Below are 27,743 nucleotides of genomic sequence, written 5' to 3'. Positions count from 1 at the left end.
GTAGAGAGAGCTTACGGGGGCAACTGCAAATTAGTGAATAAATTAATTAATTAGAAAGCTCCAGGTTGCCTTCTGAAAATGAGATTGTGATACGTAGCTGAGGAGGCATAACTTAATAGATTGTTGATTTGGGAATACCCACATTCATTCTAGGGGCAGGTGGCCCTCTGAGAATTTCCAATCTTAGGATAGAAAATCCTGCCTACTAAGACAGTTGAGCGATAGAGTGATAAATTCAGTATGATGGTGTACAGACAACAAGAGGAGGAGAGAGTGATTCCTGGCTTGTGAGTCTCAGCCCTGGATGTGTTTCAAAATCATCTGGGGATAAACATACAGAACCTCAGCCCCACTTCTAGAGATTCTGACATCCAGGTCTGGGAGCGGGACCGGGACATCAGAATTCTCACAAGCTCACCAAGTGACCGGGAATGAAGCCACACAGTAAATAGAGACAACGTACTAACAGCACATACTAGAACCCGGATGTCATAGATACATTTCTCTCACTCTCATAACCATTCCATTTGATAGGTGAGAACCCGAGGTGTAAGTAATTTGGCCAAGGTCACGCAGCAGAGCTGATATTGTAATCTAGGTCTGAATCTAAAGGCCTAATGTATTTTGCTACATCCCACACTATAGGTCGGCCTGGAGGAGACGTCCCAGAAATTGGAATTAAGATTGCCCATTCTGATGTAAACTATAAAATCCATACCTCTTGGGTTGGAGCAAAGATATGCAAACTGATTTAGAGACACAAATGCTCCTGGAGCGGGGAAGACTTAACCTTAACCCATTGTCTCTATTAACTTTAGATAACATTAACATTAGATTAACATTAGATTAACATTAGAAAGAATGTGTCAGTGGGGGTGGGAGGGTGCTTGGGTTAGTCTGACCCTAGCAGGCTGAGAGGAGGGGTCCACGCCCCAGCTGACCCCTGGCTGTATTGTGATCCACTCTTCCTTCCCTTTCTGTTCTCTACTGAGTCTCACGGGCTGTTGTTTCCTTCTGAGGCTCCTTTTGGCCACCTACCCCTTAAATGTGAGTGTCCTCTGTATTCCACTCTCCCCATCTTCCCTACCTGGCAGCATGCAGGCTGGGGCTTGGCTTCCTGAGCTGAGGATTTCCAGAGGTGTGTACTCCTGATGTCCAGACTTGACTCAAGTCATCAAGGTTAAGGTGGGGGAGAAGGGAGAGTGTTGTCAGACATGACCAGAGTTTACACCCCAGCTGGGTCCCTTGCTGGCTGTGGACCTCAGTAATTACTTTGCATTATTTTTTAGTCTCAGTTTCTTTACCTGTGAAATGGGACAGTAATGCCGACCTTAAATGATTGTTGTCAGGATGCAAATAGACAATAGGCATTTTAAGCACACAGTAAGAACTTGATAAATGGTACCTATTTATTAGATAAATGGTACCTATATGTTAAGTACCAGCTGGTGTGGTACTTCATCTGAATGTTTGTAGGCACTTCAAAAGCAACATGTGAAATTGAGAACCTTTTCCCCTAAATGTTCTTCGGCGTAGATTCCTGATCCGAGGAATTAGGAACACCTTCCATCAAATTGCCGAAGCCAAAATCATCCCTCCACCACCATCCCAATGTCCACCGAGTTCCAGTAATTCTGTTTCCTGCATGTCTTCTATTGTCATAGGCTGCTCACTAAGTTATTGCAAGAAGCTCTTCACTGCTCCCTCAGCTGATTCCTTCCCAAACTCCAAATGCTTATGCACTTTGGTTCTGCGCCTTATTAAAACCCTTTAATAGCTCTCCGTTGCTTTGGGGGCACAACTCATTCTACTGCAGCCACAAGGCTTTTCATGATGTACCTTGACTTCCTGTCCAGCCCTGGTTCCTGCCACCATCTTGTCTTATACTGGCTGGCAGTGCTGGTCCACACACCAAATATGCCAGGTTCTCCTGCCTCACGGCAATGTCGTGAAGTCTTCCCTGGGAGAAGTCTCTCATGTCTCTCTCTCTCTCTCTTTCTCAGGTGCCCTTCTCCCGAGGCTTCCATTTCTCTTTCCAACAAGACTCAGAGTCCCTAACACCTCTTGGGCATCTCTGGGTGCCTGGTATGTGACAGGCTGTCAGTAGGAGGCTCTCCTAATAAACGTTAACATTTATGGATCTTTTGTGTGGGCCAAGAACAGTTCTAAACACTTAATGTCTTCACAACTCTGTGGGGTAGGTATGTGTCATTCATCCGTTCTATATTTATTGACCAGTTCCCTCTGGTCAGGCACTAGGGATATGGCAAGATAAGGAGGATGGAAAGTGCCAGAGGTCGGGGAAGCGTTCCTATTTTATCTAGGAAGTTGAGGAAAAGCCTCTCTGTAAAGGTGAAAATTGAGTAGAGACATGAAGGAACAGGACAGGCAGCTATGTGGGTATCTAGGGGAAGAGAGGTCCGTCTAGGTAGAGGGAATAGCAGGGCACGACAAAGAGTATCATTAGCTCTACTGACAGAGGAGGAAACCAAGAGTCTAGTGAAGTCATCCAACGTCACAGAGTAAGTGGCAGAGCTCATTTTCAAACCCGGACTCTAACTCTTGACTCATGCTGTCAGCCATTACTCTACACTGTCTTTTTTTTGTGGGACACAGTGGTGCCGTGGCTGAGGGCAAGCTGGCTGTCTTCACCATGCTACCCTCTGGTTGGCGTTTGGCTTCCCGCGTCAAGGAGAGCATGGGCTGCTAGGCTGGCTTGGTGCTTCGGTTCTCTCGCTGGCTCTGTTTCTCTGTTTCCTTCTTTGGCCTTTACTAGAGACAATTAGATTGTCTTTACTCTCCAGCAGCCTCAAAAAGCACGCTTCTGCAAAGCTGAGGAGCTGACCGTGAGATACAGTGACTTGGCAAAAACCAATTCCTCCTCCCTGGTCAGTAGTCAGAGTGGCCTCTGGGGGCAATTACTGTATCTCACCCCACAACTTCCTTCAGGCTTCAGCAGGAGGAACTGAGGTGAGCGTCTTTGCTGAGGTGGTATGTGAGCTGGTCTTGAAGAACATGGAGCATTTCAAGAGAGGTTGGGGTGAGGGTTTTAGGCAGAAAGAGAGCGATATGAGCGGAGCAAAAAAGCATCAGTGTTTGACCATTCAGTGGACCTGGAGTCTAAGTATGAGGACGGTGAGTGTGTTGGGGGAGGGCAGATAAGGCTTCAGGGAGAATTTAGGGTAGGGCATGGCAGCTTTTTTTTTTTTTAAATGGCAGACTTTGCATGTTCATTTCAGATAAGTGGTCTGGATTTTATCCTGTAGACAAAAGGATCTTAAGATTTTAAGAAGCAAAGGAAACACGTGTGCATTCTTGAAGTGTCTGAAGGAGTGCTTGGGTTGGAGAGGGTCAATGGAGATAGAGAGAGACCAGTGAGAAGAGAGAGTATTGCACCAGTGCACGCGTTATGTGGGAGCGCCTGAGCCTTCCGTGGAGGGGCCAGATTCCAGAGACATTTTGGAAACACAGGTGATAGGATCTGTTTACAGGTGACTGTGGATACTTGGGGCAGGAGCAGCTGAGAAGAAATAATGGCAGCATTTTTGGGTGCCCCAGTGGATCATGGTTAGCTGGCATACAATACAGAAGAGGAGGAGTGGGATTTTGGGATGGTGGACTGGGAATTTGGGATGGAGGTGAGCGCTGGAGAAACATGAAAGCTGAGGCTGAAGGAATAGAATAAGTCTCTGAGGCATATGTGAGACGAGGAAGCATGGGTTTCAGCCCTGGAAGATGTTTGTAGTTCTAGAGGCTGTTGAAGGAAAGAGGAGCCAGGGTGGGAGCTGGGGATGAGTGTTTTGATTAAGGCGTGACCGATACTATTTGACTCACCTTACCACCTGACGGTAGGCAATGGAGGCCCCATGTCAGGGGGAGCACATAGGTGACAGTCTGCCTCATCTATTCAGAGGCACTCAGACCAGGGGTGCCTCCTCCGGTCAGCCTGGGCCGTGTTCTGCCTCTGTACGTACCCAGCCCCCCACTGCTGAGGGGAAACTGAAAGTGGGGATCCTGACTTCTCCCCCATCGTTCTCAGCTTAGAGCTTTGAATACCGTAGAGCTGAGAACACTAGTGAGGGGGATGAATGACCATGCAGAACAGGTGGCAACATTGAACTTGGTCCACTGTTTCTCCTTGAGGTCCTTTTTAAGGGGAACAACTCGTTTTGAGCAATGGGTATAATCTGCTCTCTGAGTCTTGAGTTGCTTCAGCCTTGCTCTGGTCATTGGTCCATCCATCCGTGCTGCATCAGACAGACTTTGCCAGTGTAAATAGCTGCGGAAAGTTGAGCACTTTGAAGATGGGGTTGGGGGCTCCCAGCACTTTTCATGCATTATCTTACTTCTATTACAACAGGCCTCTGAGGTAGGCACATAACCCTATTTTGAAATTATCGGATTCGATAATTTCCCTCATGTCATACAACAAGCGGTAGAGGTGGCATTCAAGCCCAGATCCAACTCGAAAGCCCCCATGCTCTTCATCACTCATGTTAAATCCTCCCAGAGAATTCATTATTCAAACTGGAATGCTTTTTAAAAAATTTTATTGAGATATAATTTTCATACTATGGAATTCACCCATACAAAATACACAATTAATGGTGGTTAGTACGTTTACAGAGTTGTGCAGTCGTCATCATAATCTAATTTTAGACCATTTCTGTCACCTCCCCCCCCCAAAAAAAAAATGAAAGAAACTTGGTATCCATTAGCAGTTACTCTGTTACCATCATCACTTCAGCCCTAGACAACCACTAATCTGTTTTCTGTCTCTATAGATTTGCCTAGTCAGAACAGTTCATCTAAATGAAATCATATGATGTGTGGTCTTTTGGTTGTCTTCTTTCACTTACCATAATGCTTTCAGAGTTCATCCATGTTGTAGCTTGCCTCAGTGCTTTGTTCATTTTTATAAATGACTGAATGATGTTCCCTTATATGAATATCCCACATTATATTCATTATATTTGTTCATATATTGATAGACATTTAGGTTGTTCCCCCTTTGGGGCGATTATGAATAATAACGCTCTGACTTTTGTGTGCAGTGCTGTGTGTGGCTGTTTTTGTTTTTCTTGAGTATATACCTAGGAGTGGAATTGCTAGTTTATCCGGTAACTCTAACGCTACCTTTAACATTTTAAGGAACTGCCTGACTGTTTTCCAAAGTGGCTGCACCTTTTTCACATTCCCGCCCGCCGTGTAGGAGGGTTCCAGTTTCTCCACATCCTCACCAACACTTGTTAACCCAAACTGGGACACTTTTGAGAGTGAAAGGGTACACCATTAATAATTATACCAGGATAACCAGTACTAACTGGAACATATTCTGACTCTACTTAGATACCAAAAAACTAGAAGATTCAATTCCTGATTTCAGGGAACTTCCTGGCCACATGATGAGTCAAAGCCCCCAAACCCACATACTTGAGTTAATTAAAGAATCAAGTAAAGGTAAATTATTAAGAAGGAAAGTAAAGCACATTTTATTTCCCCCAGGATATTTATTCTCTTTAAAAGAACTGTCGTATTTGTCATTGTATATCTATGGCTCCAAGAGTATCCTGGCATTTAATAGCATCTCAATAAGGATCTGTGGAATAAATGAATGAATGAGAGAATGAATGAAACAAACTCTCCCCGGGGGAAGTGTTAAAAAAAAAAAAATAGAATGAGTCTCCTAGCATGGATTTGTGAATTTGGGGGAAGGGTGGATCTTTTGTAAAAACGTATTTTTTGGTCCATGTTGTAACAACTAATGACAATTTAAAAAGGAAAAACTAAATAACCTACAATTAGAGGAATTTTAAACTGGATTTTACAAGTGTGAATGGCTGACCTGGAAATTGCCTGGAGCTGGGAGCCTGGAACCAAAGCACATTTTATGCAGAGTACCTCCTGCAGCATGTTAACCAAATTTGGGAATAAAAAGGTGTGGTACCTACCCGCAGGAGTTTCCAGTCTTTCGGGGGAAAATACGATTTATTCACCAGAAACAATGAGAATAGTTTAAAACAACCCTTAATTCGTTGTGTGCTCTTAGGCAAGTCTGCTCCCCGTTTTGGGCGTCATTGATCCTCTGGCTCTAAATTGCCCTGCTCTTTCAATGAATGGTCCCAGCCTGGTGGGCCAGGGGTTAGGCCTTGAAGGAAGACGGAGCTTGATTTGGAGAAAGGACCCGGATGCCAGTGGTGGGTGATAAGGCCTTGGGGGTAGGCTGGAGTGCTCTAGCTGAGATAAAATTGGATAGGGTGGCTGGGGCCTCTTGAAGGAGAACTTTAAAAGCCAGGCTGGTTGACTTTTAAATTTGACTCGATAAGCAGGTCCTTGGACTAGAGATGAAAGGAGTGTCTGTGAGAGATTAATCTCATGGCCCTGCGCCATTGATCTGGATCTTTCTGGAAGCACTGTGGAGGACTGAGAGGCTCTCAGGGAGGCTTTTGCAACAGTAATGTAGGCCCAGCCTTTCAAAAGAGGGTTTGAAATGCCTTCTGCCAGTCTGATGATACACATGGCTTCCGTGAGTTTAATTTTCCTTAACCATAAGTAATTTAAAGTAAATATACTTTTTACATTATGGCAATTATGGCTATATTATGGACCAGAATCCTAAATGTATGTACATTACTAAGGCAGAATAGTAGACTTCAAATAAATTTCAGGTTTGCAGAGGGACATTTTAGATTATGCTACCAGATTCCTCAGAGAGATACTTCTCTGCTATAAAGGGTTTACTTTGGTGGCAAATTTGAGAAATTGACTAAAAGCCTACTGGAGGAATGGGAAGGGTGGGATCTAAGTGAGCTTTAGGGAGTGGTTTTGTTGGACCAAGTAACTGATGGGACACAGGAAACCAAAGAAAGCAAGAGAATCCAAGATGGCACTAGGACCTCAAATCTGAGTACTCAGAAGAAAGACGGTGCTATTCATAAAAATATGCAAATTGAAAGGGGGGGGGTGGGAAGGTGATGGTCTTCCTTGAGGACGTTGGGGACAGGTGGCCTTTCTCATCCCAGGAAAGGACTGGCCAGGTTGGTCATGGAGGAGGAACCTAGTACCTCTTGGTCTTCACCAGCCATTGCTAAGGCCCTAGAAGTTCTACCCACTGGCCTGGATGTTTGGCACTTTGCCTGGTTTACTTTCTGTGTATCAGCTACTAAAGAAGATGTTTGCTGTAGGGTTTTAGTAGATGTCCTATATCACACTAAGGAAGTTCCCATCTATCTCTACTTTGCTAAGAGTTTTTTCTTTTTGTGAATGGATGTTGAATTTTATCAAAAACTGTTTTGGTATCTGTTGATGCGATCATAATTTTTTTCCTCCTTTTATCTTTTCGTGGAATGAAATATATTGATTTTTTTTCAAAATAATTAACTGCATTTGTTATATAAAGTCAACATAATCATAACATATTATCCTTTTTATTTATTGCTGGAATCAATTTGTTAATGGCTCGCTTAGGGTTTTGCATTCATGTTCGTAAGTCTAATTTTCTTTCCTCATACTGTTCTCGTTGGGTTTTGGAATCAAAGTTACACTAAAAATGAGTCAAGAAATGAACCCTCTTTTTATATTCTCTGAAAGAGTTTAAGATCAAAATTACTGTTTTTAATAAATTTTTATTAAAATATAGCTAACATATAATATTAGTTTCAGGTGTACACCATAGTTATTCAACATTTATATACCTAAGAAGTGACCACCGTAAGTCCAGCAACCATCTGACACCATATGCTATCACAATATTAGTGACTAAATTCCTTATGCTGTACATTATAACCCTGTGACTTATTTTATACCTGGAACTTTGAACCTCTTATTCCCCTTTATCTTTTTCCTCCCTTTTTAAATTTTTCAATTACAATTGACAAAATTACTTTTGTCTTGAATGTTTGGTAGAACTCTTTGCTATTTGCTATTGAAGGTTGTCTCATCATGTGGACGACAGTAGAGAAAGGAACTTTTACTTGGAGAATGAAAGTAGCTTAAGCAACAATGAAAATGCTCACACATCACAAAAAGTCCAGAGGTAGGTGGTTCTAGGATTGGTTAATTCAGCAGCTCAACATCATCAGGGACAGAAATTTGTTCTGATCTTTCAGCTGTCATTATCAGGTGTCAGCTCCTTCTCTCATCATTGCAAGATGGCTGCAGCTGCTCCGGGCATCACAGCATAGTGGTTAAGAGTGTGGTTTCTGCAGCCAAACCTGATTCCTAATCCCATAGCTATACGATATTGGGTAGATCGCTTAAAATCTCTGTCAAGTGGGCTGATAATACTTTATGTCAAAAAGTTTAATATATATATTAAATGAATTAGGTGTTTTTTGTTTTTTAAACTTTTAGAATAGTGCTTGGTACATAGGAAGCATACAATAAATATTAGCATATCTTACTCCATTCTCACATGGGGCAGAAATGAATCTGTTTTTCTCTTGCACCCCATTTATTGAAGCCCCTTAGAAGACTTACTTCACATCCTATTGGCCAAAATATGACAAGTGCCCATTCCTAAACCAGCTGTGGAATTAGCAGGATTTGGTTCGGAGTAATTTAGATTCAACCTCTGAGACGAGGGAGCGTCTGGCATCTCCTGAAACACAAAACCACCTGATACCTCAACAAAATCTTGGGTTCTGTTTGCAAGGCAGAAGTTGGGGTGGTGACGGTGGCAGCTTTTTGGGTCACACAAAGAAGGGCAAAGTAGGAGCCCCCATCCCTACCGGTTCTCCCCAGGATTCCTTGGAATGACCCCTTCGGTTTACCAAGCACTCCACAATCCACTTAGTGCGTTTTAACTCACGCATGACCTCATCTGGTCTCAGAACCACCCGCTAGGCAGTTTGGACTCGTTATCCTCTTATATACATGGGGAAACAAGCTCCCAGAGTTGAGGTGCTGGCCCGGTTGTATGTATATAGTCAGGACAGAGGCAGGTCCTGGGTTTCAAGCTGAGGTCTTCCAAGTTCTGCCTTTTTATTCCTCTTCCACGAATTCCCAGGTGTCTGTCATTTACACGTCACCCTCCCAACTGCCACATCCACGTGCCTCCTCTGCTCCTCTTTAATATTTTTAAAATCAAGTTTTCATTCAATGCATTTATTTTGAAAGGAAACCTGATCAAGTGGCATGTTCGTTGTTCTGGGATACACACACACACACACACACACACACACACACACACACACACACACACACACACACACACACCTTTAAAATGAGCACCAAACTGTTAAAAATATTTAGTGAGGCTTAGAACTTGTGTTCTGGTGCCCGACCGGGTTGGAAACCCAGCTCTGCCAAGGTCGCACTTGCAGCTGGTCTCCAGTCCATGCCACTGGCTCTCACCATTCCAAAGCACACCAACCCCACTTTCAAGCACCAGCACTGTTACTTTGCCTGCGGGCCTGTCCTGGCTATCAGAGTCCATTCTGCCCTCCTCAGGAAAACTGGAAGTTCTGGGTAATTAGCTGCAGGCCCCTCCCTTCATCCCCAGCAGCCCTCAAGCCCTGGCTGTTGGGACTGATGGCCATGGCTCCCGGCTTCCTCTGCCCTGGGGAACAGTTACCCCAAGGCAAAGGCTTGCACTTTTCATCACCTCCCAGAGTTTCTCAGCAGGATTGAGCTCCATTTGTCCGTGCTGGTAACTTACTCAATAATGTACTCTTTACTGGCTTCCTTCCCTTCCATCTCATTTCCCCACTCTTGGGTACTCCCAGGTCACTTACTTCATTTGAATCCTTGTTTTAGCGTCTGCTCCAGGGGGAGACACAACTAAGACAGACACTTGCTAGGGGCATGGCTTCGGGTGATACTTAACTTTCTTCCCATCTGTCATAGGAAGGTAATAATAGTACCTATACTTCATTGAGCAAATTGGTAAAGCTCTCAGAGCCTGGCTAAGAGAAGGTGCTTAGTGTAATCTATTATTATTACTACCTAAAGTTCTCTGATATGCTACCATGGGGAGTTGCCCCACAGTTGGAAGACACCACTTCCTGCCTCTCCCTTCTGATGCCACCCCCATCCCCCACACATACTTACTCTCTGAGCTCCTACCACAGACCATCTTGTGGAAGTCCATTGGCCAGGACCACCAATCCCCACCACTCCCAACGCAGCCCACCCTTCCCGTCACACATAAACCACGCCGCCTACTTCTGGTTGGGTGCCCAGGTAAAAGCATTCTGTCTTAATGACATCTTAGGACTTCTCCTAAGATAGAGGCTTTTTATCTCTGACGCGTGTCCAGCATCCTAAAGCCTGCTGAGGCCTGGAGTGGAGAAAGCACTTAATAAATGTGGATCATTAATGACCACACTTCCTTTGTTGAGCTCTTATTATGAGCCTGGCACCATGGTCGGTGCTTTCCCCATATTACTCCTTGCAACCACGCTATGAGATAAGTGCTATTACTGCCCACATTTTGTAGATGAGAAGGTTAGGACAGAGAGGTTAAGTAACCTACCCAAGACCACACAGCTGGCAAATGGCAGAGCCAAGAATCACCCTGTGGGGACAGAGCCCCAAAAAGCAATTTCCAGGCTCTCAGCCTCACATAGAAAGGTGCTGGCTCAGGTAGTAAATGGCCATCGACTGTGATCAAATGGCCACCAGCTGTGGCTAGTTGGCCGTCAGCTGTAACCAGTGAGCCATTAGCCATGAATATAACTGCCGTGGCTAGGCTAGCAGCAAATGGGGGCTAGCAAGAAGATGGTGGCTGAGTCTGCAAGCGGAGCAGTGAGGGTTGAGAATTGTGTGGCTCCTGCTTCCTGTGTCTCCAACCCAGCCGCCAGCGAGAGTATAGTGGTGTGACTCCCCTACTTATGTCTCCGTGGGTGTTCCTTTTTGGCCTCACCATGTCCTGCGTTCTTATGTGGGGAGCGGGAGCTGAGACACCCCAGGCCGCCCCGCACGACAACCCTAACTCCAGAGTTCACTTAATCATGATGCTAAACCGATACCAGGGTTATCTTGTGCCTAGAATGAAGAATCCCGACTTTCTTCCCTGCCAAGAGCCCAAAGATGGAGCTCTCTTTGCCGGGTTTTTACCCATCCACACCTGAAACCCAGAGATTCACGTCATCCTTAGCTGTGGGACAGGAATCTGAAATGAAATAATAGGACAGGAAAGCCTCATTTATTCAGAATCCAGACAGCCAGACAGAGGGAGAAAAAGCAAATGTGTAAATATATAGGTTGTATTCTAATTTCATGAAAGGGAGACTTAACAGGTTCAGGCCAGAGCCAGAGGTTTCTTTTCTTAAGCAATTTAGGCACTAGTGATTACAAACTGCTTCCCACCCTCGTATCCCATCCACAGAGCATTATGCGTGCCTTGGAAATAACGGGAATGTACCGGCAACATTTATCCTCATGGTGTAGCAAAAGGCTGGAGCTAAGCATCACCTCCAGGCTTTGGATGATACCCCTCCTCACTGGCTCTCTTACCACCTATGAGTTGCCCTTTATCATGTGGCTTGTGCTGGTGTTTTTCTTCCATCTGGTTTGTTTCATTATTTCGAACAAGATTTTTAAAATACCTACTACAAACCAGGCACCTTTCTGTTTTGGTGGGGTAGTGAGGAAGCAGACAAACTATAAATAGAACATGTAAGTAAAAGATACCCTATGTTAGTGATTAGTGGGGAGCAGAAAGGTGAAGGAGTAAAAGGACCGAAGAAGAATCAGGGTTGGAGTAGGATGGCCAGGAGAGGCGATAGGAGGAAAGCTGAAGGAAGTGAAGGAGTGGCCGTGCGGATATCCAGGGCAAAACATTCCAGGCAGACGGAACAGCAGGTACAAGGGGACATGTATGCCTGGTATGTTCCCAAACAGCGAGTGAGAGACAGTAGTGGGAAGTGGGGTGGGTGGTAGAGATCACTCAGGATCTGTGGGCATCACCAGGACTTCGGCAGTCACCGTGAGTGACCTGGAGAAGCACTAGATGGCTGCTGTGTTGAGAGCAGACTGGAGGGGCATGGGTGGGTCAGGGACACCCATCAGGAGGCTGCCGCTGTAATGCAGGCAGGAGATGATTCAACTCTGACCAGGTGGGAGCAGTGGAAATAGAGAAAAAAGGAAAGGACTGGAGATGTATTTTGGACTTAGAATCAACCAGAAATAGGTAATGGATTGGATGTGGGAGACCAGTAAAGACAAAGAAGAATTGAATTTGGACAGGGAGGTAGCAGAGGAGAAGAAAGCCAAAAGGTGGATTCTGGAGATATTTGGACAGTAGAGCCTCTATGCTCCACTGGTGGATGGATGTGGGATTTAAGAGAGAGGAGTCAAGAATGACACCAACCGCTTTTGCCTGAGCAAGTGGAAGGATGGCGTTCTCATTTTCTGATATGGGGAAGCCTGCAAAAGGAGCAGGTTTGATGGGGGATAGAGTAGGGTCTCAGTTTTGGAGAAGTTGAATTTAAAGGGACCTATTGGATACTGGTATGGAGTGGCCGGGAAGGCAGCCTCCTATGTGAAACAGAAATAGGTCAATTCACATGCTGGCTTGGATTGGGTTGCGCTGCCTGGATGGAGTGCTGTGTTGAGAATTTTAAGTCCATCCAGGCTTAGTGGGAAAGAGTTTCTTGATCAATAGTGAAGTCTGTTTTGGGAACTGGATAGGCAAATAATGGTAACCCTGGGTGTAAGACATTCCATTGTAGAGTGGGAAGAAAATGTGAAAATTTCTATTCTATGTATTTTTTGGTCTTATCTTTTAACATTTCTTAGTATGTCCTATATTATACATAATCTATTAGAGTAGCAGAGATAGACATAGCTCATAAAGTAAGTATTCTAAATATATTGGAAGAGTATACGCAAACATTTTTTACTGAAGCATGGATGAGCAAAACCTTTTGAAGATTACTGATTTGAAATATTATAAAAGTATAAATGCTTAAAATAGTGATCTGGAATACTATAAGTCCTAAAGTGTCTCCTGAATCCTTGAAGAACAAACAAAATTATGTTTAGTTTGGTTTAATGCTTGATTTTTTCCACTATAAAGTATACATTTAGACACAACATCACCTGTATAATATTTCTACCAGAAATATTTAATCTTCATCTAATCAGGAGAAAACAATCAGACAAACACAAATTGGAGCACATTGTGTAAAACCGTTGGCTTTGAAAACTATCAGTATTATTATCAAGGACTTTTTTAAAAAAAGGGCCAGGGGCTCTTTTAGAATAAAGGAGATTAAGGAGTTAGGGTAACGATGCAAACATGATTCTTGATTGGATCTTGGGTTAAGAAGGAAAAAGCTACAAAAGGATATGAACAATTGGAGAACTTTATACATAGATTGTTTATGGTATTGTATTAGCGTAAATTTTCTAATTGGTTTGTAGTTATGTGGGAGACTGTTGCATTCTTAGGAGCATGGGCTGAATGAAATAGGACCTTAGGTGAAGGATATGTTAATGTTTACTGTACTAGTCTTGCAGATTTCCTGTAGGTTTGAAATACTTCAAAGCAAAAAGTTGGGGGGAAATATTATTCATATAGGGTTCTCCAATTCTCAGAAAACTAGGAAATGCAATAATGGTGTATCACACCACTTTTAGTATACTAGATTGTTTCATTGGCTGGAATGCTGTCTTCTTCACACTTTCTGAAGCACAGAATTTGCCAAATCTTCTCCACCATAGCAGTAATCCCTGGCATTTTTTTATTTTCAAGGTGCCTCCATATCCATTGTATTACATTTATTATCATAAATAGTCCATATATACAAAGTAGTTTATGCTTTTAAAGTACAGCTAACTTTTTTTCTTTGAGGGGTGATACAAAGAATTAGATTTATTGAATTAGATTTTCCTATTTACAACTGAGATCACATCTATGTACTATTTTGATCGTCTACATGGGTACATTATTTCTAACTAGTTTAGACTTACAGTGAATGGACTCAATCATACAAACACACACACACACTCACACTCATTGTTTTAAAACAGTAGTGATACATTATACTCCGCCTGTAAAGCCAGCTTTGATGAAAAACTGCTAGTTTCACAGATCAGTCTGATTTTGAAGATGAACCGAGATACTACGTACTGTATGATTCCAAAATCGATTTTAACCATTTTGTACAGTTGCTGTCTTATTGGACTACAGTATCTGTTTTTTAAAAGGACACTGATGAGAAGCACCATCTGGTGTTAACTCGCCCTCCCCCCAAAAACCTTTGGCCGAGTTGCCCATTGCGCAGCCTGACAGGACCCACCCCATGCCTGCTTGGAGGTAATAGAAGCAGGCCACAACCTCCTTAAATTCAACCACACTACGCAACTCTCAAATGGTTCTGAAATTAGAACATGTACCACCGTCCTTAAAACCTCAGGGACATGGACAGTCAGCTAAAATAGGGGAAAGAAAGTCATAGGTAAGTAGGTAAGTAGGTGGATGGACTCCTGAAGAGCCAAGCTGCTCTGTCCAACACCTGTGTACATGCGCTTTAACTAAAGGAACTCAGGAGGCCGACAGCGGTAGAATTGCTCAATTCACCTTCCAAATCAGCGCAAGACTGAAAAGCTGAGGCTTGAGTTTTCTGCTGTGCGTAGATTCTGCGAGTGATGAGCTCATACGTAGGATCTCTATCCTCTCGTTCTGCACAGCACGATGCGAGCACACAGCGCCCAGCAGCTGCATAGCTGCAAATGTTGGCGCTGCCCACATAACGTGCATCGTGATTTCTTGTAGTTTCTTCACAACTAGAGCCTCACACCCTTCAGTGTAGAGGTTGGAGGGGTGGACCAGACTGTCATTCCAGCTGCCGGCATTCTCTCTGCAGTGCCTAAGAGGGACACTCTAGTGTTTGGTTTCCTCGAACCAGTCTGTATTTTCCCAGTCTGAGTAGCTGTGAATTCCACAACAGAGTAGCTGTCTCTGTACAGAATCAATAGCTTGGCTAGCGGCCTCAGGATTGGTTCCATTGTAGGTCTTGCATGCTTTCGGGATGCTGTGGTCAACCTCATTTCCCACCTTTGCTCTATAAACATATCCTCAAACCACTGCAACAACTTCTGTGACAAAAACCAAGAGTAGGATGATGACAAACGTGGCCAGTCCACGACGGCTTGCTGGGAGAGTGGCACAACAGCCAATTAGCAGAAAAATGAAAAGCAGGGCTCCTTGCAGCTGTGATCACTACAGCAGGGCTGAGAGTGTCCACATCTTCAAAGAAGTGGTCAGTCATCATAAGTGATGAAGACATAGGCTCCCGCATAGCATAAAATGCCAGCTGCCCCCCTAGAAGATGAGGTTGAGAAACACCAGCATGGTCTTGGAGGAGGTGATGCCCACTGGCCGTGGTGCCAGCGGTCGCTGGGGCTCTGCTCGGAGACCCAGATGCGCCCAGCCAGTGAGGCCGCAGTGGTGACGGTGCCTCCCAGCTGGGAACTGCAAGGCCTACTAACTTTAATTAGAGTCCATTTCATCCTCCCAGTCACTCTGTGAGGGGCTACTATTACTTCCATTTTCAGGACAGGAAACTGAGGCACAGAGAGGTGGTGTAACTTGCCCGGGCTCACCCAGCCAGTGAGCGCGGAGTGGCAGAGTGGTGTGGCCCTGGGCGCTGCAGTGTTCCCCACCCCTCTGCCGTGCACTTAACATCAGGGTTCGGATCATTGACGTTTGCTAGAGCAGCCGTCAACGTGTGCTTTTCTCTGAGGGCTCTGCGTGCATGTCTGTAGCAGGAAGGGTACTCCGTGAGAGAGAATGGTGATAACAACGGCAACCACAGAAACGTCCATCTTGAACGCTTGCTCTGTGCCAGGCGTGGATGAGATGTGCTCTGCCCGTGTAGTCCTCAGAACCCCTTTGTGGGGTAAAGACTGTTTTTACCCTCATTGGCAAAACAGGAAACAGACTGTGAGGTTTTAGGAACAGCCTCAAAGTCACAAGGTGTGGAACCAGGCTTTGCCCTCAAGCAGCCTGACTCCAGAGCCTCGACCACCTCCCTGTTTAGGGGACCTCCCCCGCCCCAAGGCTGCCCGGCCTCCACCTATCATCTCATTGGTCTGAAGGTAACTGAGCCGTACAATGTAGACCCTGGGGCGATGGGCTCACCCAGGACCTGGTTCACCCCCTCAGTTCTCAGATGGGGGCTATTTCAGTGATGAAGAGGAGGAGAGAGAAGGAAGAAGAGGAGGAAGGAAGCATGGTATCCTTCCTCCCCGGGGTTTTTCATCGGGCCTGTGACATTCCATTCCCGCCTCTTCTCTAATTTGCCATTTCTTTGAGTCACTTTTTCTAATTGAACGCACCTGGGCAGAAACTCCCATATGGGCCCCGGTTATTGCTTTGTCTTTTTTTTATGAAAAAACCAAGGAGAATTCCTATGAGGTGGAGGTGATGGGTGAAGTTCCCAGGCACAACAGCCAACCTTCCTGGAACGCCTCTGCCTTGGTGCTACGTTGAGCTCACCTGCCTCCTCAGAGGACAGCTGGCTGGAGCTGACCGGCTCATTGGTCCTGGGGGTCTAGGATGACTTGGCTCTGGGCATGGCAGTGCCAGCCAGGGGCGAGGCAGAAGTGTCCCTTAACATGCCCTGCTCACCGGGAGCTCCCTTCTCCAGAGTACAGGGTCACGTCCTGGCTTCCAGGACTGGGCAGTCTCTGTGTGACCCTTCCTCAGGAAATCAACTGACAAATCAATGGAACAGCACGAGAGGCAGTAGAATGAAGTGGTTAAACTGATGGACTCTGAAACCAAACTGGCTGGGTTGAATCCTGCCTTGACCACGTACTAGCTGTGTGACCTTGGGCAAATTATTTCGCTACTCTTGAGTGCTGGTTTTCCTTTCTATAAAATGGGGGGAAATAATAGTCTACTTCTCAGAAGGCTGGTGTGAAAATGAGATGGTTTAATACATACCAGGTACGTACAATGTCTGGAACACAGCGAGCACTCCACTAAGGGCTGTTATTATCGCTAGTGGTCACAGCACAGCGCTGGGTCCTGCAGAGGACACACGGGCACACAGGACACCGTCCTTGTCCTTAAGGAGAGGCAGTATAGGATTTAAAAGGGTAGCGTTTGGGAGGAGCTAAATAGATCTTTAGTAAGTTATTTAATTCCAGTGTACCTCAGTTTTCCAATCCGAAAACAATTCCTAGAGGGTGAGATGCTGGATTGTAAACACCCTGCCCTGTGCCTCCCACATAGTTGGATATCAGTACAATCTGGATTGTCTTCCCCTTTGCAGGAATTTACACTCAAAGTAGGGAGAGAGCAGGTCTAGAACCAGCCAAGACACATGAAGGGCATGTACAGTGGGATCTGCAGGAGTTTGGAGGGTTGTTCCTGCAGCTGGATTGTTCTAGGAAGGCTTCCTGGAGGAGATCAGACCTGAGCTGGGCCTTGAAGGATAAATAAACTGAACAGAGAAGATAGATGGGTTTACCAGTGATGGAAGCAGGGAACTGAGGAGATGGGGAGGGCAGAAGAGGCCCTGGCATGTTTTTGGAGGTCTGCAGAGAAGAAGATTCTGCTACTCTTTCTTCTTCCATAGCATTGTCTAATTGGAGTTTTCCTTGCTATCTAATTTACAGCCCGCTAGTTGAGGACTAGGTTTCTCTAGACTTGGAGGGCCATGGTTATTTGAGACTAAATGAACATTTGGTGCCTTTATTAAGCACCTTTATCCCTGATATGGGGTAAAGACCAGCTGAGGTTCCTTAGACAAAAGTGGCAGGATTTTTGAGGTCCAGTTCTCAGTGAAAAATGACCAAAATAAGACATCATCTAAGATGCAAGAACCAGGCCAAGGGATGCTTATAGCAGGGAAATGAGTGAAATAAAGAACAGATTGTTAAATCAGTTCCATGGGATATAGTGGATGATAATTGGGGAAAAATAAGGCTAGAGCCCCACTTAATATGACACACTGAATAAATGTGAAGTGTGTCACACACTGAAGGCAACGCATTAAAAAGGAAAACCTTTATTGTATGTATTCTTGACAATGCATAATTTTGGGGGTCTCCTCATAGACTTGAAGAAAGAAAAGCCCTGAAGCAGAGCCCAGAAATCTGCTTTTAAAATATAAGTATTTCTTACATTTTCTTCTAGTAATTGTATAATTTTACAGTGGGGAAGGCATGGTTCAAAGGAAGAAATCATTAGAGAAAATAATGCTACATAAAAATAAAAACTTTCTATTTGTTAAAAAAATAATTCTACCATGAACCAAAAATGAAAGGCAAATAGTGGGGCAGTTGGTTAGCTCAGATGGTTAGAGCACGGTGCTCTTAACAACAAGGTTGCCGGTTCAATCCCCACATGGGCCACTGTGAGCTGCGCCCTCCACAACTAGATTGAAACAACTACGTGACTTGGTGCTGATGGGTCCTGGAAAAACACACTTAAATAAATAAAAGTTTAAAAACAAAAAAGAAAGGCAAATAGTGAACTAAAAAAAAAAAATGTATAAAATATATGACAAAGAAAAAATATGAAAAAGGATATTCTTAAAATGTAATCGAGCACTTAGAAATCAATAAGAAAAACAAACATTTGTGTAAAAGAATGGGCAAAGAGTATGAAATAGGTAATTAATTTACATAAGAAATGTAAATGTCTAATAATGTGTCAAAATATCATTACTAGTAAACTACTTTTCATCTCTCCAGTTTGCTTTCTCCATAAAGAAAAGTAGGTATATCTATACAATGGAATATTATTCGGCCATAAAAAAGGACATTTTTACATTTGCAACAACATGGATGAAACTTGAGGGCATTATACTAAATGAAATAATTCAGACAGAGGAAGACAGATACTGTATGATCTCACTTATATGTGGAATCTAAAAATCCTTACTGAGAGAAACAGAACATTTTGGTGGTTGTCAGAGGTGGGGGGTAAGGGGAGGGTGAAATAGGTGAAGGTGGTTAAAAGATACAATCTTTATAAGATAAATAAGTTATAACATAAATAAGTTATAAGATAAATAAGGTCTGGGAATGTAATGTACAACATGGTGACGATAGTTAATGGTTCTGTATTGCATATTTGAAAGTTGCTAAAAGAGTAGATCTTAAAAATTCTCATCACAACAAAAAAATGTAATTATGTAATAGATATTAACTGAACTTATTGTAATTATTTTGCAATATGTATATATATTAAGTCATTATGTTGTGCATCCTGAGCTAATTCAGTTTATGTGTATGTCAATTACACCTCAATAAAACTGGGGAAAAAATAAAAATATATAATGATGGTTTACCCTCTCATCAAAGATAAACAACCTTCTAACCTGAACAGTCCTACTCAATAATTCTGAAAATAAAGGAACACCTTCCATTAGGAAAGATCTGGTTTCTGGTTATGTACTCATTTCAAAAGCTACATTTTTAGTCCTCTGCACCCTAAAAACCTCTTAAACTTCAACATCTTTGTCTCCCCATAACTTCACATCTGTTCTTTAACATTTTGAAATATGTTTTTCTATTTATTGAAAGAGTGCAATGGTATGATTATTTAACTAAAGAAACTTCATATTCATATTTCGGACCATAGGAAGGAGAAAAGGACTTTAAGATTAAATGAGGTACATGGTACACATTAATTCTGGCACAATAAGAGCTCTTGAATTAAAAAAGATACACACACACATACACACACAGAGGGTGCCAAAAAAAATGTATACACATTTTAAGAAAGGAAAAAAACTGTATTAAAATTGTAATAATATATACTGATAACAAAAGATTAATGCAAGTCATATGTATACATATTTTTGGCATCCCTGGTATATTATAACTAATAAACTACTTTTCATCTTCCCAGTTGGCAGAGGGTTTTTAAAAATAGATATCTAATGTTTATTCATTAGATTGGTTTAGTCTTTCAATAGCAAAATTTAGTAATAACTACATCAAAAGCCTTAGAATGAAACTCACAGATACAGAGAACAAATTGATGGTGGCCAGATGGGAGCAGGGTTGGAGGGATGGGTTAAAAAGGTAAAAGAGATTAAGAAGTACAAATTGTCAGTTATAAAAATAGTCACATGGATGTAAAATACAGCATAAGGAATATAGTCAATAGTATTGTAATCACTATGTATGGTGCCGGATGGGTACTAGACTTATCAGGGTGATCACTTTGTAACTATAAATGTCTATAATCACTATGTTGTACACCTGAAACTAATATAACACTGCATGCCAACTACAACTGAAAAATAAATTTTAAAAATCTAAAAGAAGCCTTAGTATGTTTCATAACTCCAGACTGAGAAATTCCACTTGTAGAAATAATTCACTTCTAGAAATAATCATGAGTGCATACAAAAATATTACCACAAAAATATTTCACAGTATTGTTTCTAATAGGGAAGAACTAGAAATAACTTAAATTTCCAACAACACATATTTGGTAATATGTATATGATATATTCACCCAATGGCATCCTATGTTGCCATTAAAAATAATGTAGAAAAATGACATGGAAAAGTGTTACAGTAAATACTGTTTTAGTGAGAAAAATGCTTACAAAAACAGTTTATGATGATCTCATTTTAAAATATGTGTTTATTCATAGAACAATTTTAGAAAAATAAATATTGACATTTTAAAGGATTATCTCTGGATGGTGAAATTGCAAGTAATTATTATTTTTCTTTTTGTGGCTTTTATTTTTTAAAATAATTTAAAATTTTTTTCAATTACAGTTAACATACATTATATTAGTTTCAGGTGTACAATATACCAACTAGATATTTATATAATTTATAAAGTGATCACCCAGATAAATCTGGTACTCATCTGACACCATACATAATTATTACATGTTGACTATATTTCTTATGCTGTACTTTACATCTCCATGACTATTTTTATAACTATCAATTTGTACTTCTTAATCCCTTAACCCCCTCCCATCTGGCAGCCATCAAAATGTTCTCTGTATTTGAGTCAGTTTCTGTTTTTTTATCTGTGTTTTCTTAGTTGTCTACAATACAAATAAATATTTCCATGATATTACAACTACAATAAAATTTGTTATATAAAAAGAACAATTAATTGACAAACTGTTTAGCATAGACCTTGCCTCTGCTATACAATATTATTTCTTCAGTAACTCCCTTGCTTAGTGTCCTTTCCCTCAGAAGGACCTCTTGATGAGAGGCAGGAATTCCCAAGGCCTCCTCCCATTTGGGAGCATTACTGGAGGCCTGTGGTCGGCCTCGGGGTCACGTGGAATCCAGCTTTGGGGAAACTACAAAGTAACCCAAAGTTTGGGAGGTAGGAGAAATGGCAATTGGAAGATTTTATGGAATCTGAGCAAGAAACTCCTTCACAGAGGATCCAGTTTCTCCGCCCCCTTTTTCCTCAAACTGAAGCTTAAGGCCGACTTCAGGGCTTGTCCAAGGCCACAAGGCAGACTTAATGACAAGATGAGGCCTGGAATCTATGGCCTCTCCACCCTGTTGTGTTTCTGTAATGTGCTGATTTTGATCAGGCCTTCTCATACTTTAATGTGCACAGGAGTCACAGGGGGTCTTGTTGAAATGTAGATTTTGATCCCGCAGGTCAGGCGTGGGCCGGAGAGTCTGCATTTCTAACCGGGTCTTAGGCGATGCAGAGGGTGTTGGCTTTGAGATCACAGTGATAATGTGTAGCAATGGGGTAGAGCACAGATTCTTGAGCCAGACTAGCTCTGCCACAGACTGTTAGTGTGCTTCAGTTTCCTTATCTGCAAAATAAGTATAATACCTAACTCATTGAGTTTTTGTTTGGATTTAATAAGTTATTGCGCATTAAGTGCTCAGAACAGTGTTCACTAAGAACTAGTTATTTTATCAGTATTTATATTCCCCAGAGCAAGCAGCTGGTGAAGTAGGGTTTGACGAATGAATGAATAACCTTTGGAGAAAAGTTCTTTCCTGGGCAACTAATGTCAGAGAAACAAAATGGGAAGGCTCGATGGTGCGGGAGGGGACCACCTCCAAGAAAGTTCCCTCCACCGGGTGGTCAGGAGGGCTCCGGGAGCCCGGAAGCCTTCAGGCGGGCGCCCCGCCGACCAATGCGGCAGCCAGGGAGGAGGGGGGCGCCAGCCAGCCCTTTCCGTCTGGGGCGCCGGCGGCCCCGCCCCTTGGAACGTTGTGACGTTCGAGCATTCCGCGGTTGCTACATCGTCTCGAAGGGGCGGGGCGCCTGTCAGGGAAGCTGCAAGCGCGCCGACGCGGGCGGGTCGGGGCTCCACTGCGCAGTGCCAGCGCCAGCACCAGACCCGCGCTCTCCGGCCCGCCGCCTCGGCTCTGGCTCGCGAGCCCGCACTCCAGTCCTGCCCGTGCGCTGCCCAAGTATGGAGCTGCTATGCTGCGAGGGCACCCGGCACGCTCCCCGGGCCGGGCCCGACCCACGGCTGTTGGGGGACCAGCGTGTCCTGCAGAGCCTGCTCCGCTTGGAGGAGCGCTACGTGCCCCGCGCCTCCTACTTCCAGTGCGTGCAGAAGGAGATCAAGCCGCACATGCGGAAGATGCTGGCGTACTGGATGCTGGAGGTACCGCCCGGACGGGTCTCCCCTCCCCCGCCGTCCCTGCGTCCTCGGCTCCGGACATCCCGGGGCCGCCCTGTTGGGACATCCTGGTCTCAACAACAATCAGCAAGATGCTTCGGTGGCCCAGAGCCCCGGGCCTGGCCTTTCACTCGGGCACCCTAGCCGGCTACCAACGTGGTGTCCCTTTCCCTTCCCTAACCCCGACTCCGCCTGCCAGTGGTTTGGCACCCTAACTAACCCTCTTTTCGGGTCGGGAAAGCGGGACAGGGGCCACCTTCTCCCTTCTGGCTTCTCTAGAGTCTCTTGCTTCCCCCCCGCCCCCCGCCCTGTCTTCTTAGGAGAGCGCGCGCCTGGGAAACCCTGGACTCGGCCGCCGCAGAGCGGGTTCCTGTGTCTGTCGCGGGGTTCTGGCGGGGAAGGCGGTGGGGGTGGCGCGCGCGCTGTTCCGGCGGTCTGGGAAATGAAAAGTGCGGGAGGCAGCGGCAGGAGTCTCCTCCCTTCCTTTTGGGTGTGTGCAGTGGGTGGTGGTAATAGTTAGGTCCCAGCTCTCTGGCTACCGTGGGTGACTCTTCCGCACCCTTCCATGGGGGAGGGGAGTCTCAGTGTGGAATCCTTAAGTAAGGGAGCCTCTGGCGGACCCCTTCCCCCGGGAAGGGGAAGGAGGCAACGCAGAGGAAGTGGGGCCGTCACCTTGGGGAAGGCGCATCCCCCTCCGCATTAGTCCTTGTCACTGTAAGCACATTTACTCCTTCATGCATTTTTGTTCCCGTCCCACTTCCTTCAGCGCCCCCTTTCACTTTTAGTGCTGCTGCGTTTCCCACGCCCCTGCCCCAGAAGTGACTGTGCGTCCTCTCCCCAGGTGTGTGAGGAGCAGCGCTGTGAGGAGGAAGTCTTCCCCCTGGCCATGAACTACCTGGATCGCTACCTGTCCTGTGTCCCCACCCACAAGGCACAGTTGCAACTCCTGGGTGCGGTCTGCATGCTGCTGGCCTCCAAGCTACGCGAGACTACGCCCCTAACCATCGAAAAATTGTGCATCTACACCGACCATGCTGTCTCTCCCCGCCAGCTGCGGGTGCGTGCATAACCCACCCCCAACACATACCACCTCTCCTCACTTACCGGCAAAGGAAAGCTAAGACCTCAGAGGCTTTCTGCCCCATGGGGAGGGCGCGTGGACCGAAGAGGCTATGTATTAGGCAAACATGGGGCAGTGCGTGTGATGGTTAGGGTAGCCCCAACCCAGGCTTAAGCTGCCAGTATGAATTAACTCCCCTTCTCCTGACCTCCAGGGGGTGCCACTGCTTCCTGGTCTTTCCCCCAGATAGCAACAAGTCAAACTGCATGTCTGCACTCACTAGTACTTTGCCTCTGGGTTTACACAACCACCATGAGTTATTTATTGGCAGCAGAAAGACATGCCTGCACTCCCCCACTGGAGTGGGGGAGTGGAATGTGCTTCAGTGGGGGAGGGGGGCTGCCTTGGGTGAGTCTTTATCCCCATGTGGACTTTGTGATTGAAAAGCCTCCCAGAGCCGATTAAAGCCCGGCCCTGATTGCTCTAAGGAAGGGCCAAGGAGTTTCATCCCACCTTCTTTCCTTCCTTTTATATCCCAGAAGACACAGCTCCTTCCTAATCCTCATTCTGAGCAACTTGAGCAGCTGCTTCAGGCCTGGTGGAATCATCTCTCCCTTTCCCCCTTAGCCAAAGGCCAGAGCTGAGGGACGGACTGGGAGCTGAGCCGCAGCTGCTTCCGATGTGATAATGATGCCCCCTCCCCTGGCCCGCCCACTCTGACCAAGGTCTTTCATAACCCTGTGGAGAGCTGCTGTCACTCCTGTGGTTTGGGAAGTGGCTTCCTGGGCCTCTTGCTGGGAACTTGGGCTGGGCTCTTCCGAGGCGGCAGGAGAGTCACCGGTTCTTTTCCCAAAGCCTGGAGAGGAGGTGGGGGCGCTGCTGGGATCTAGGTTATTTAGGGCATGTGGGTCGTCTCCCGGGGGGTCTGGGGGAGAGGCTGGGGGAGCTGGCACCTTCCTCAACCTTGCTCTGTGCGGCCAAGTCTTCTCCTGACCCTGAGAGGAGTCTGGGCCCCATTTCCCGGGGAGGAGGGCAGCATGCAGGCTGCTGTGATTGGCTGGCCAGGAAGCCAGGGTACTGGGGCCCCTGACTGCTGCTTGTTGAGGAACAGGATTCCTCTTCCTGCCAAGTAGCTCTCAGAGATGGGAGTAGGAGGCCGGAGATGGGAATCCGGGAGGCCCCACGGCTCTTTGTGATGAATCTGGTAGTTTTTGGCAAGTCTGAAGGTGGAACTGGTTTCCAGGGCCAGCAAGCACGATGTTTTTGGAGGGGTTTGGGCTGGAAGGTAGAAGGGGACTTCCTTTTTGTGAAAAGATTGGGATGGTGTGTGTGTCTTTGTGTGTGTGGTGTTTTTTCAGAACAGGCAAAAAGCACTCTTCCCCCCACTCTTGCCTGAGCTGGGGGTGGAGTGTGCAGATGGCTTCCTAGAAGGTCAGAGTTGGAAGGGACCTCAGAGAACTCCAGTCAGTCCAAGTCCTTGTGCAGCAGAGAAGATTGAGGCCCAGAGGAGGGAAGTGTCCAGCCTCAGCATTGCACTGAAGTAGATGAGGAGAATCTGGGTCTTCTGGCTAGCCCAGGTGGACTTAAAGGCCGGGGATATGGTGGAAGTAGCTAATAGCTCCCGGGGGTATGCTCTCTTCCAGCCTAGGGCCGAGATTCTCAGGGTTTGCCCGGATACAGCTGCCGAAGGGGGCAGGTCCTACCTATCCCTGCAGTGTGCACTAAGGGACTTGGCCAACCTCCCTTCCTCAGGACCCCATGCCTCCCCATAGGGCAAGCCCCACTCCAAGTTGCCTTCCAGATGTTCCCTTGGAGACTAGGTGCTTTCTGTTCACTTCTGAGTTAGGAGTTTGGCTGCTGGGACGAGCACCGGGAGTAGAATGCTAGCTTCTCTGCTTCAGTTCTTCTGGCTCCAGGCCAGACTGTTGTGTGGGGCCCTGTGAGAGGCTTGGGGCTGACTGGGGAGGGTGACACCTAGGTGGGGGCCTGGAAGAGGTTGGGTGGGGTTGCTATGGCTGCTTCAGTAAGGGGTCAAACCCATCAGTTCCTTCCTGAGATAAAACAATGAAGAAATCCTCAAGTGTGCAACTCAGCAATGGGGCCAGCACTAGGAACCCCAGACGAGTGGATTGGGGTGGGGCTCTCGGCCTCCCCCTGGGACCCAGCAGTGGTATATAGGCTTGGGCAGGTGGAGATAGGATTTAGTCCCTCAGGGATCACCCAGACCTATCATGTCTGGCTTGGCCTCCACTTCTCTTCCTGAGATTCACTTGGCACAATGGGTTCCAACTAAAGCGGGTGGAGTGGGGTGCTGTGTCTCAGGACCCAGCCCTGATGTCCCCCCAAGGGGATGTGGCTTGGGTTGGGCAACCTGCCCTTTGAGGAACCTCAGAGGTAGCTTCAGTGGCTGTGTCACAGGAGGTGTGGTCTTGTGCTTTGGTTTCTTCAAGATCTGTAGACTCGGCTGGGATGCAGAGTTCGGGGAGAGGCTAAGTGGTGATCTCCTCTTTCACAAATTTTCCGGATTATGGGGAGTCTTTCTGCTTCACCCCGGAGGAGCCTGAATTTCATGGTGGTGCTGGTGGTATCTGCTGCTGCAGTCATTTCTCTCAGCCTTGGCAGAAGAGGTGCTCAGAGCCCTGGAAGGAGTCAGGAGAAGGCCTGGATTATCGCCTCCCCCTGACACCCAAAAGATAACCAAACAGGATTAAAAGAGACAATTCACGTCGATCACATAGTCTGGCACCTCGTTAATGAAGAGATGCTCAAAGCAAATGTCCCCAGCTCTTCCCTGCCCTGGACTCCCCGCTCCACAGCGCCAGTCCTTAAACCCAGAAGCAGAACGGGGGTCCTGTCGTTTAAGTTTGCTGGGCTTCCTTTCCCGTGAGACTTCAGCTTTACTGTCTTCTTCAGCCGCTCACCCCCACCCTCTTCTCCCGCCTCTAGGACTGGGAGGTGCTGGTCTTGGGGAAGCTCAAGTGGGACCTGGCTGCTGTGATTGCCCACGATTTCCTGGCCCTGATTCTGCACCGGCTCTCTCTGCCCAGTGACCGACAGGCCTTGGTCAAAAAGCACGCCCAGACCTTTTTGGCCCTCTGTGCTACAGGTAAGAGCTCTAGGCACATTTTTTTGCCAAATCAGGAAAATCAGAAGATGTCGAAGGGTCAGAGGTAACAAGGAGACTCTGGTTTATACTCATTTATGTGTGATTATTATGTCCCCTCTCAGCCCTAAGCAGCGGAACACAATCAGAGCTGTACACTGAGACCCCCAGTACATGTCGGTGGGGACTCTGAGGGCTTAGAGATAAGTGACTTGCCCAGGGTCTCATGGTGATTAAGTTGGGAGCAAACACCCAGATCTCTTGAGCCTACTTGTGTTTTCACACCAGGGAGGCTCATTCACTCCCTGGTTCCTGACCAGGGTCACTTTAGGCCCACCCAGGCCCTGACCTACAGAAGTCTGCTGTTCACCTGACCCTCTAGGAGACAGGCCCTTTCCCGCCTTTCTCCCTTAGCTGTCTTAACAGCACTCACTGCTGGCATTTTCCAGTATGTCCTCTGCTCTAATCATGCTGCCTGGCACTTTCTGAGGAATAGCAAGTCCACACCGGCTGTTCTTGATGCCCTCCTTGCCTCATGGTTCCCTTTCTTTCTTTCCAAGATTACACCTTCGCCATGTACCCACCATCCATGATCGCCACGGGCAGCATTGGGGCTGCAGTGCAAGGCCTGGGTGCGTGCTCCATATCCGGGGACGAGCTCACAGAGCTGTTGGCAGGGATCACAGGCACTGAAGTGGTGAGTGCTGGGCAGCCCGCCAGCAGGCTGTCAATTCATCACATAGCGCTATTCCCTGAGGCTCCAGCAGAGGGAGGCATCCGCCTCAAACCTGATCCCCACGACGGGTTTCGTGTGTCCTGACCTTGGGGTTTCTGTGGCCTTTTATCTCCTGCCTTGGTCTGGAGAAGAGCAAGTGGTCTTGGGTGGGTTGAAGGGCACCATCCCTGGGTGCCCTTTTCTGCCAAATGGTTTGCATGAGTGGGGGTGGAGGGTTTGGTGTCAGATGCAGGGCTGCTCTCACACCCTCTTGCCACATCCTCTTGCCAGTTTCTGAGAATCGAAGGCTGA

General features: G+C 46.0%; 1 protein-coding gene and 1 pseudogene across 2 annotated transcripts in view; one reads left to right on the top strand and one right to left on the bottom strand.

Annotated features, from left to right (window-relative positions):
- CCND3 (cyclin D3) overlaps positions 1 to 27,743 on the top strand; it is an 84,703-nt gene that overhangs the window by 55,631 nt on the left and 1,329 nt on the right. The window contains exons 1-4 of one of the 2 annotated variants that reach the window (XM_033096991.1): positions 22,186 to 22,538; positions 23,395 to 23,610; positions 26,560 to 26,719; positions 27,277 to 27,413. In XM_033096991.1, the coding sequence (XP_032952882.1) occupies positions 22,341 to 22,538; positions 23,395 to 23,610; positions 26,560 to 26,719; positions 27,277 to 27,413 (711 nt within the window). In that variant the 5' untranslated portion in view covers positions 22,186 to 22,340. Of the gene's footprint in view, positions 1 to 22,185; positions 22,539 to 23,394; positions 23,611 to 26,559; positions 26,720 to 27,276; positions 27,414 to 27,743 lie in introns of those variants that run through there. The other variant, XM_033097000.1, reaches the window with a different exon arrangement.
- On the bottom strand, positions 13,872 to 15,649 carry LOC117018905 (tetraspanin-3-like; annotated as a pseudogene).

This window comes from Rhinolophus ferrumequinum, chromosome 3 (assembly GCF_004115265.2).
Source record: "Rhinolophus ferrumequinum isolate MPI-CBG mRhiFer1 chromosome 3, mRhiFer1_v1.p, whole genome shotgun sequence".
Taxonomy (NCBI): Eukaryota; Metazoa; Chordata; class Mammalia; order Chiroptera; family Rhinolophidae; genus Rhinolophus; species Rhinolophus ferrumequinum.
The sequence above is the reverse complement of the archived record's forward strand: the minus strand, read 5'-3'. Positions and strand labels throughout refer to the sequence as shown.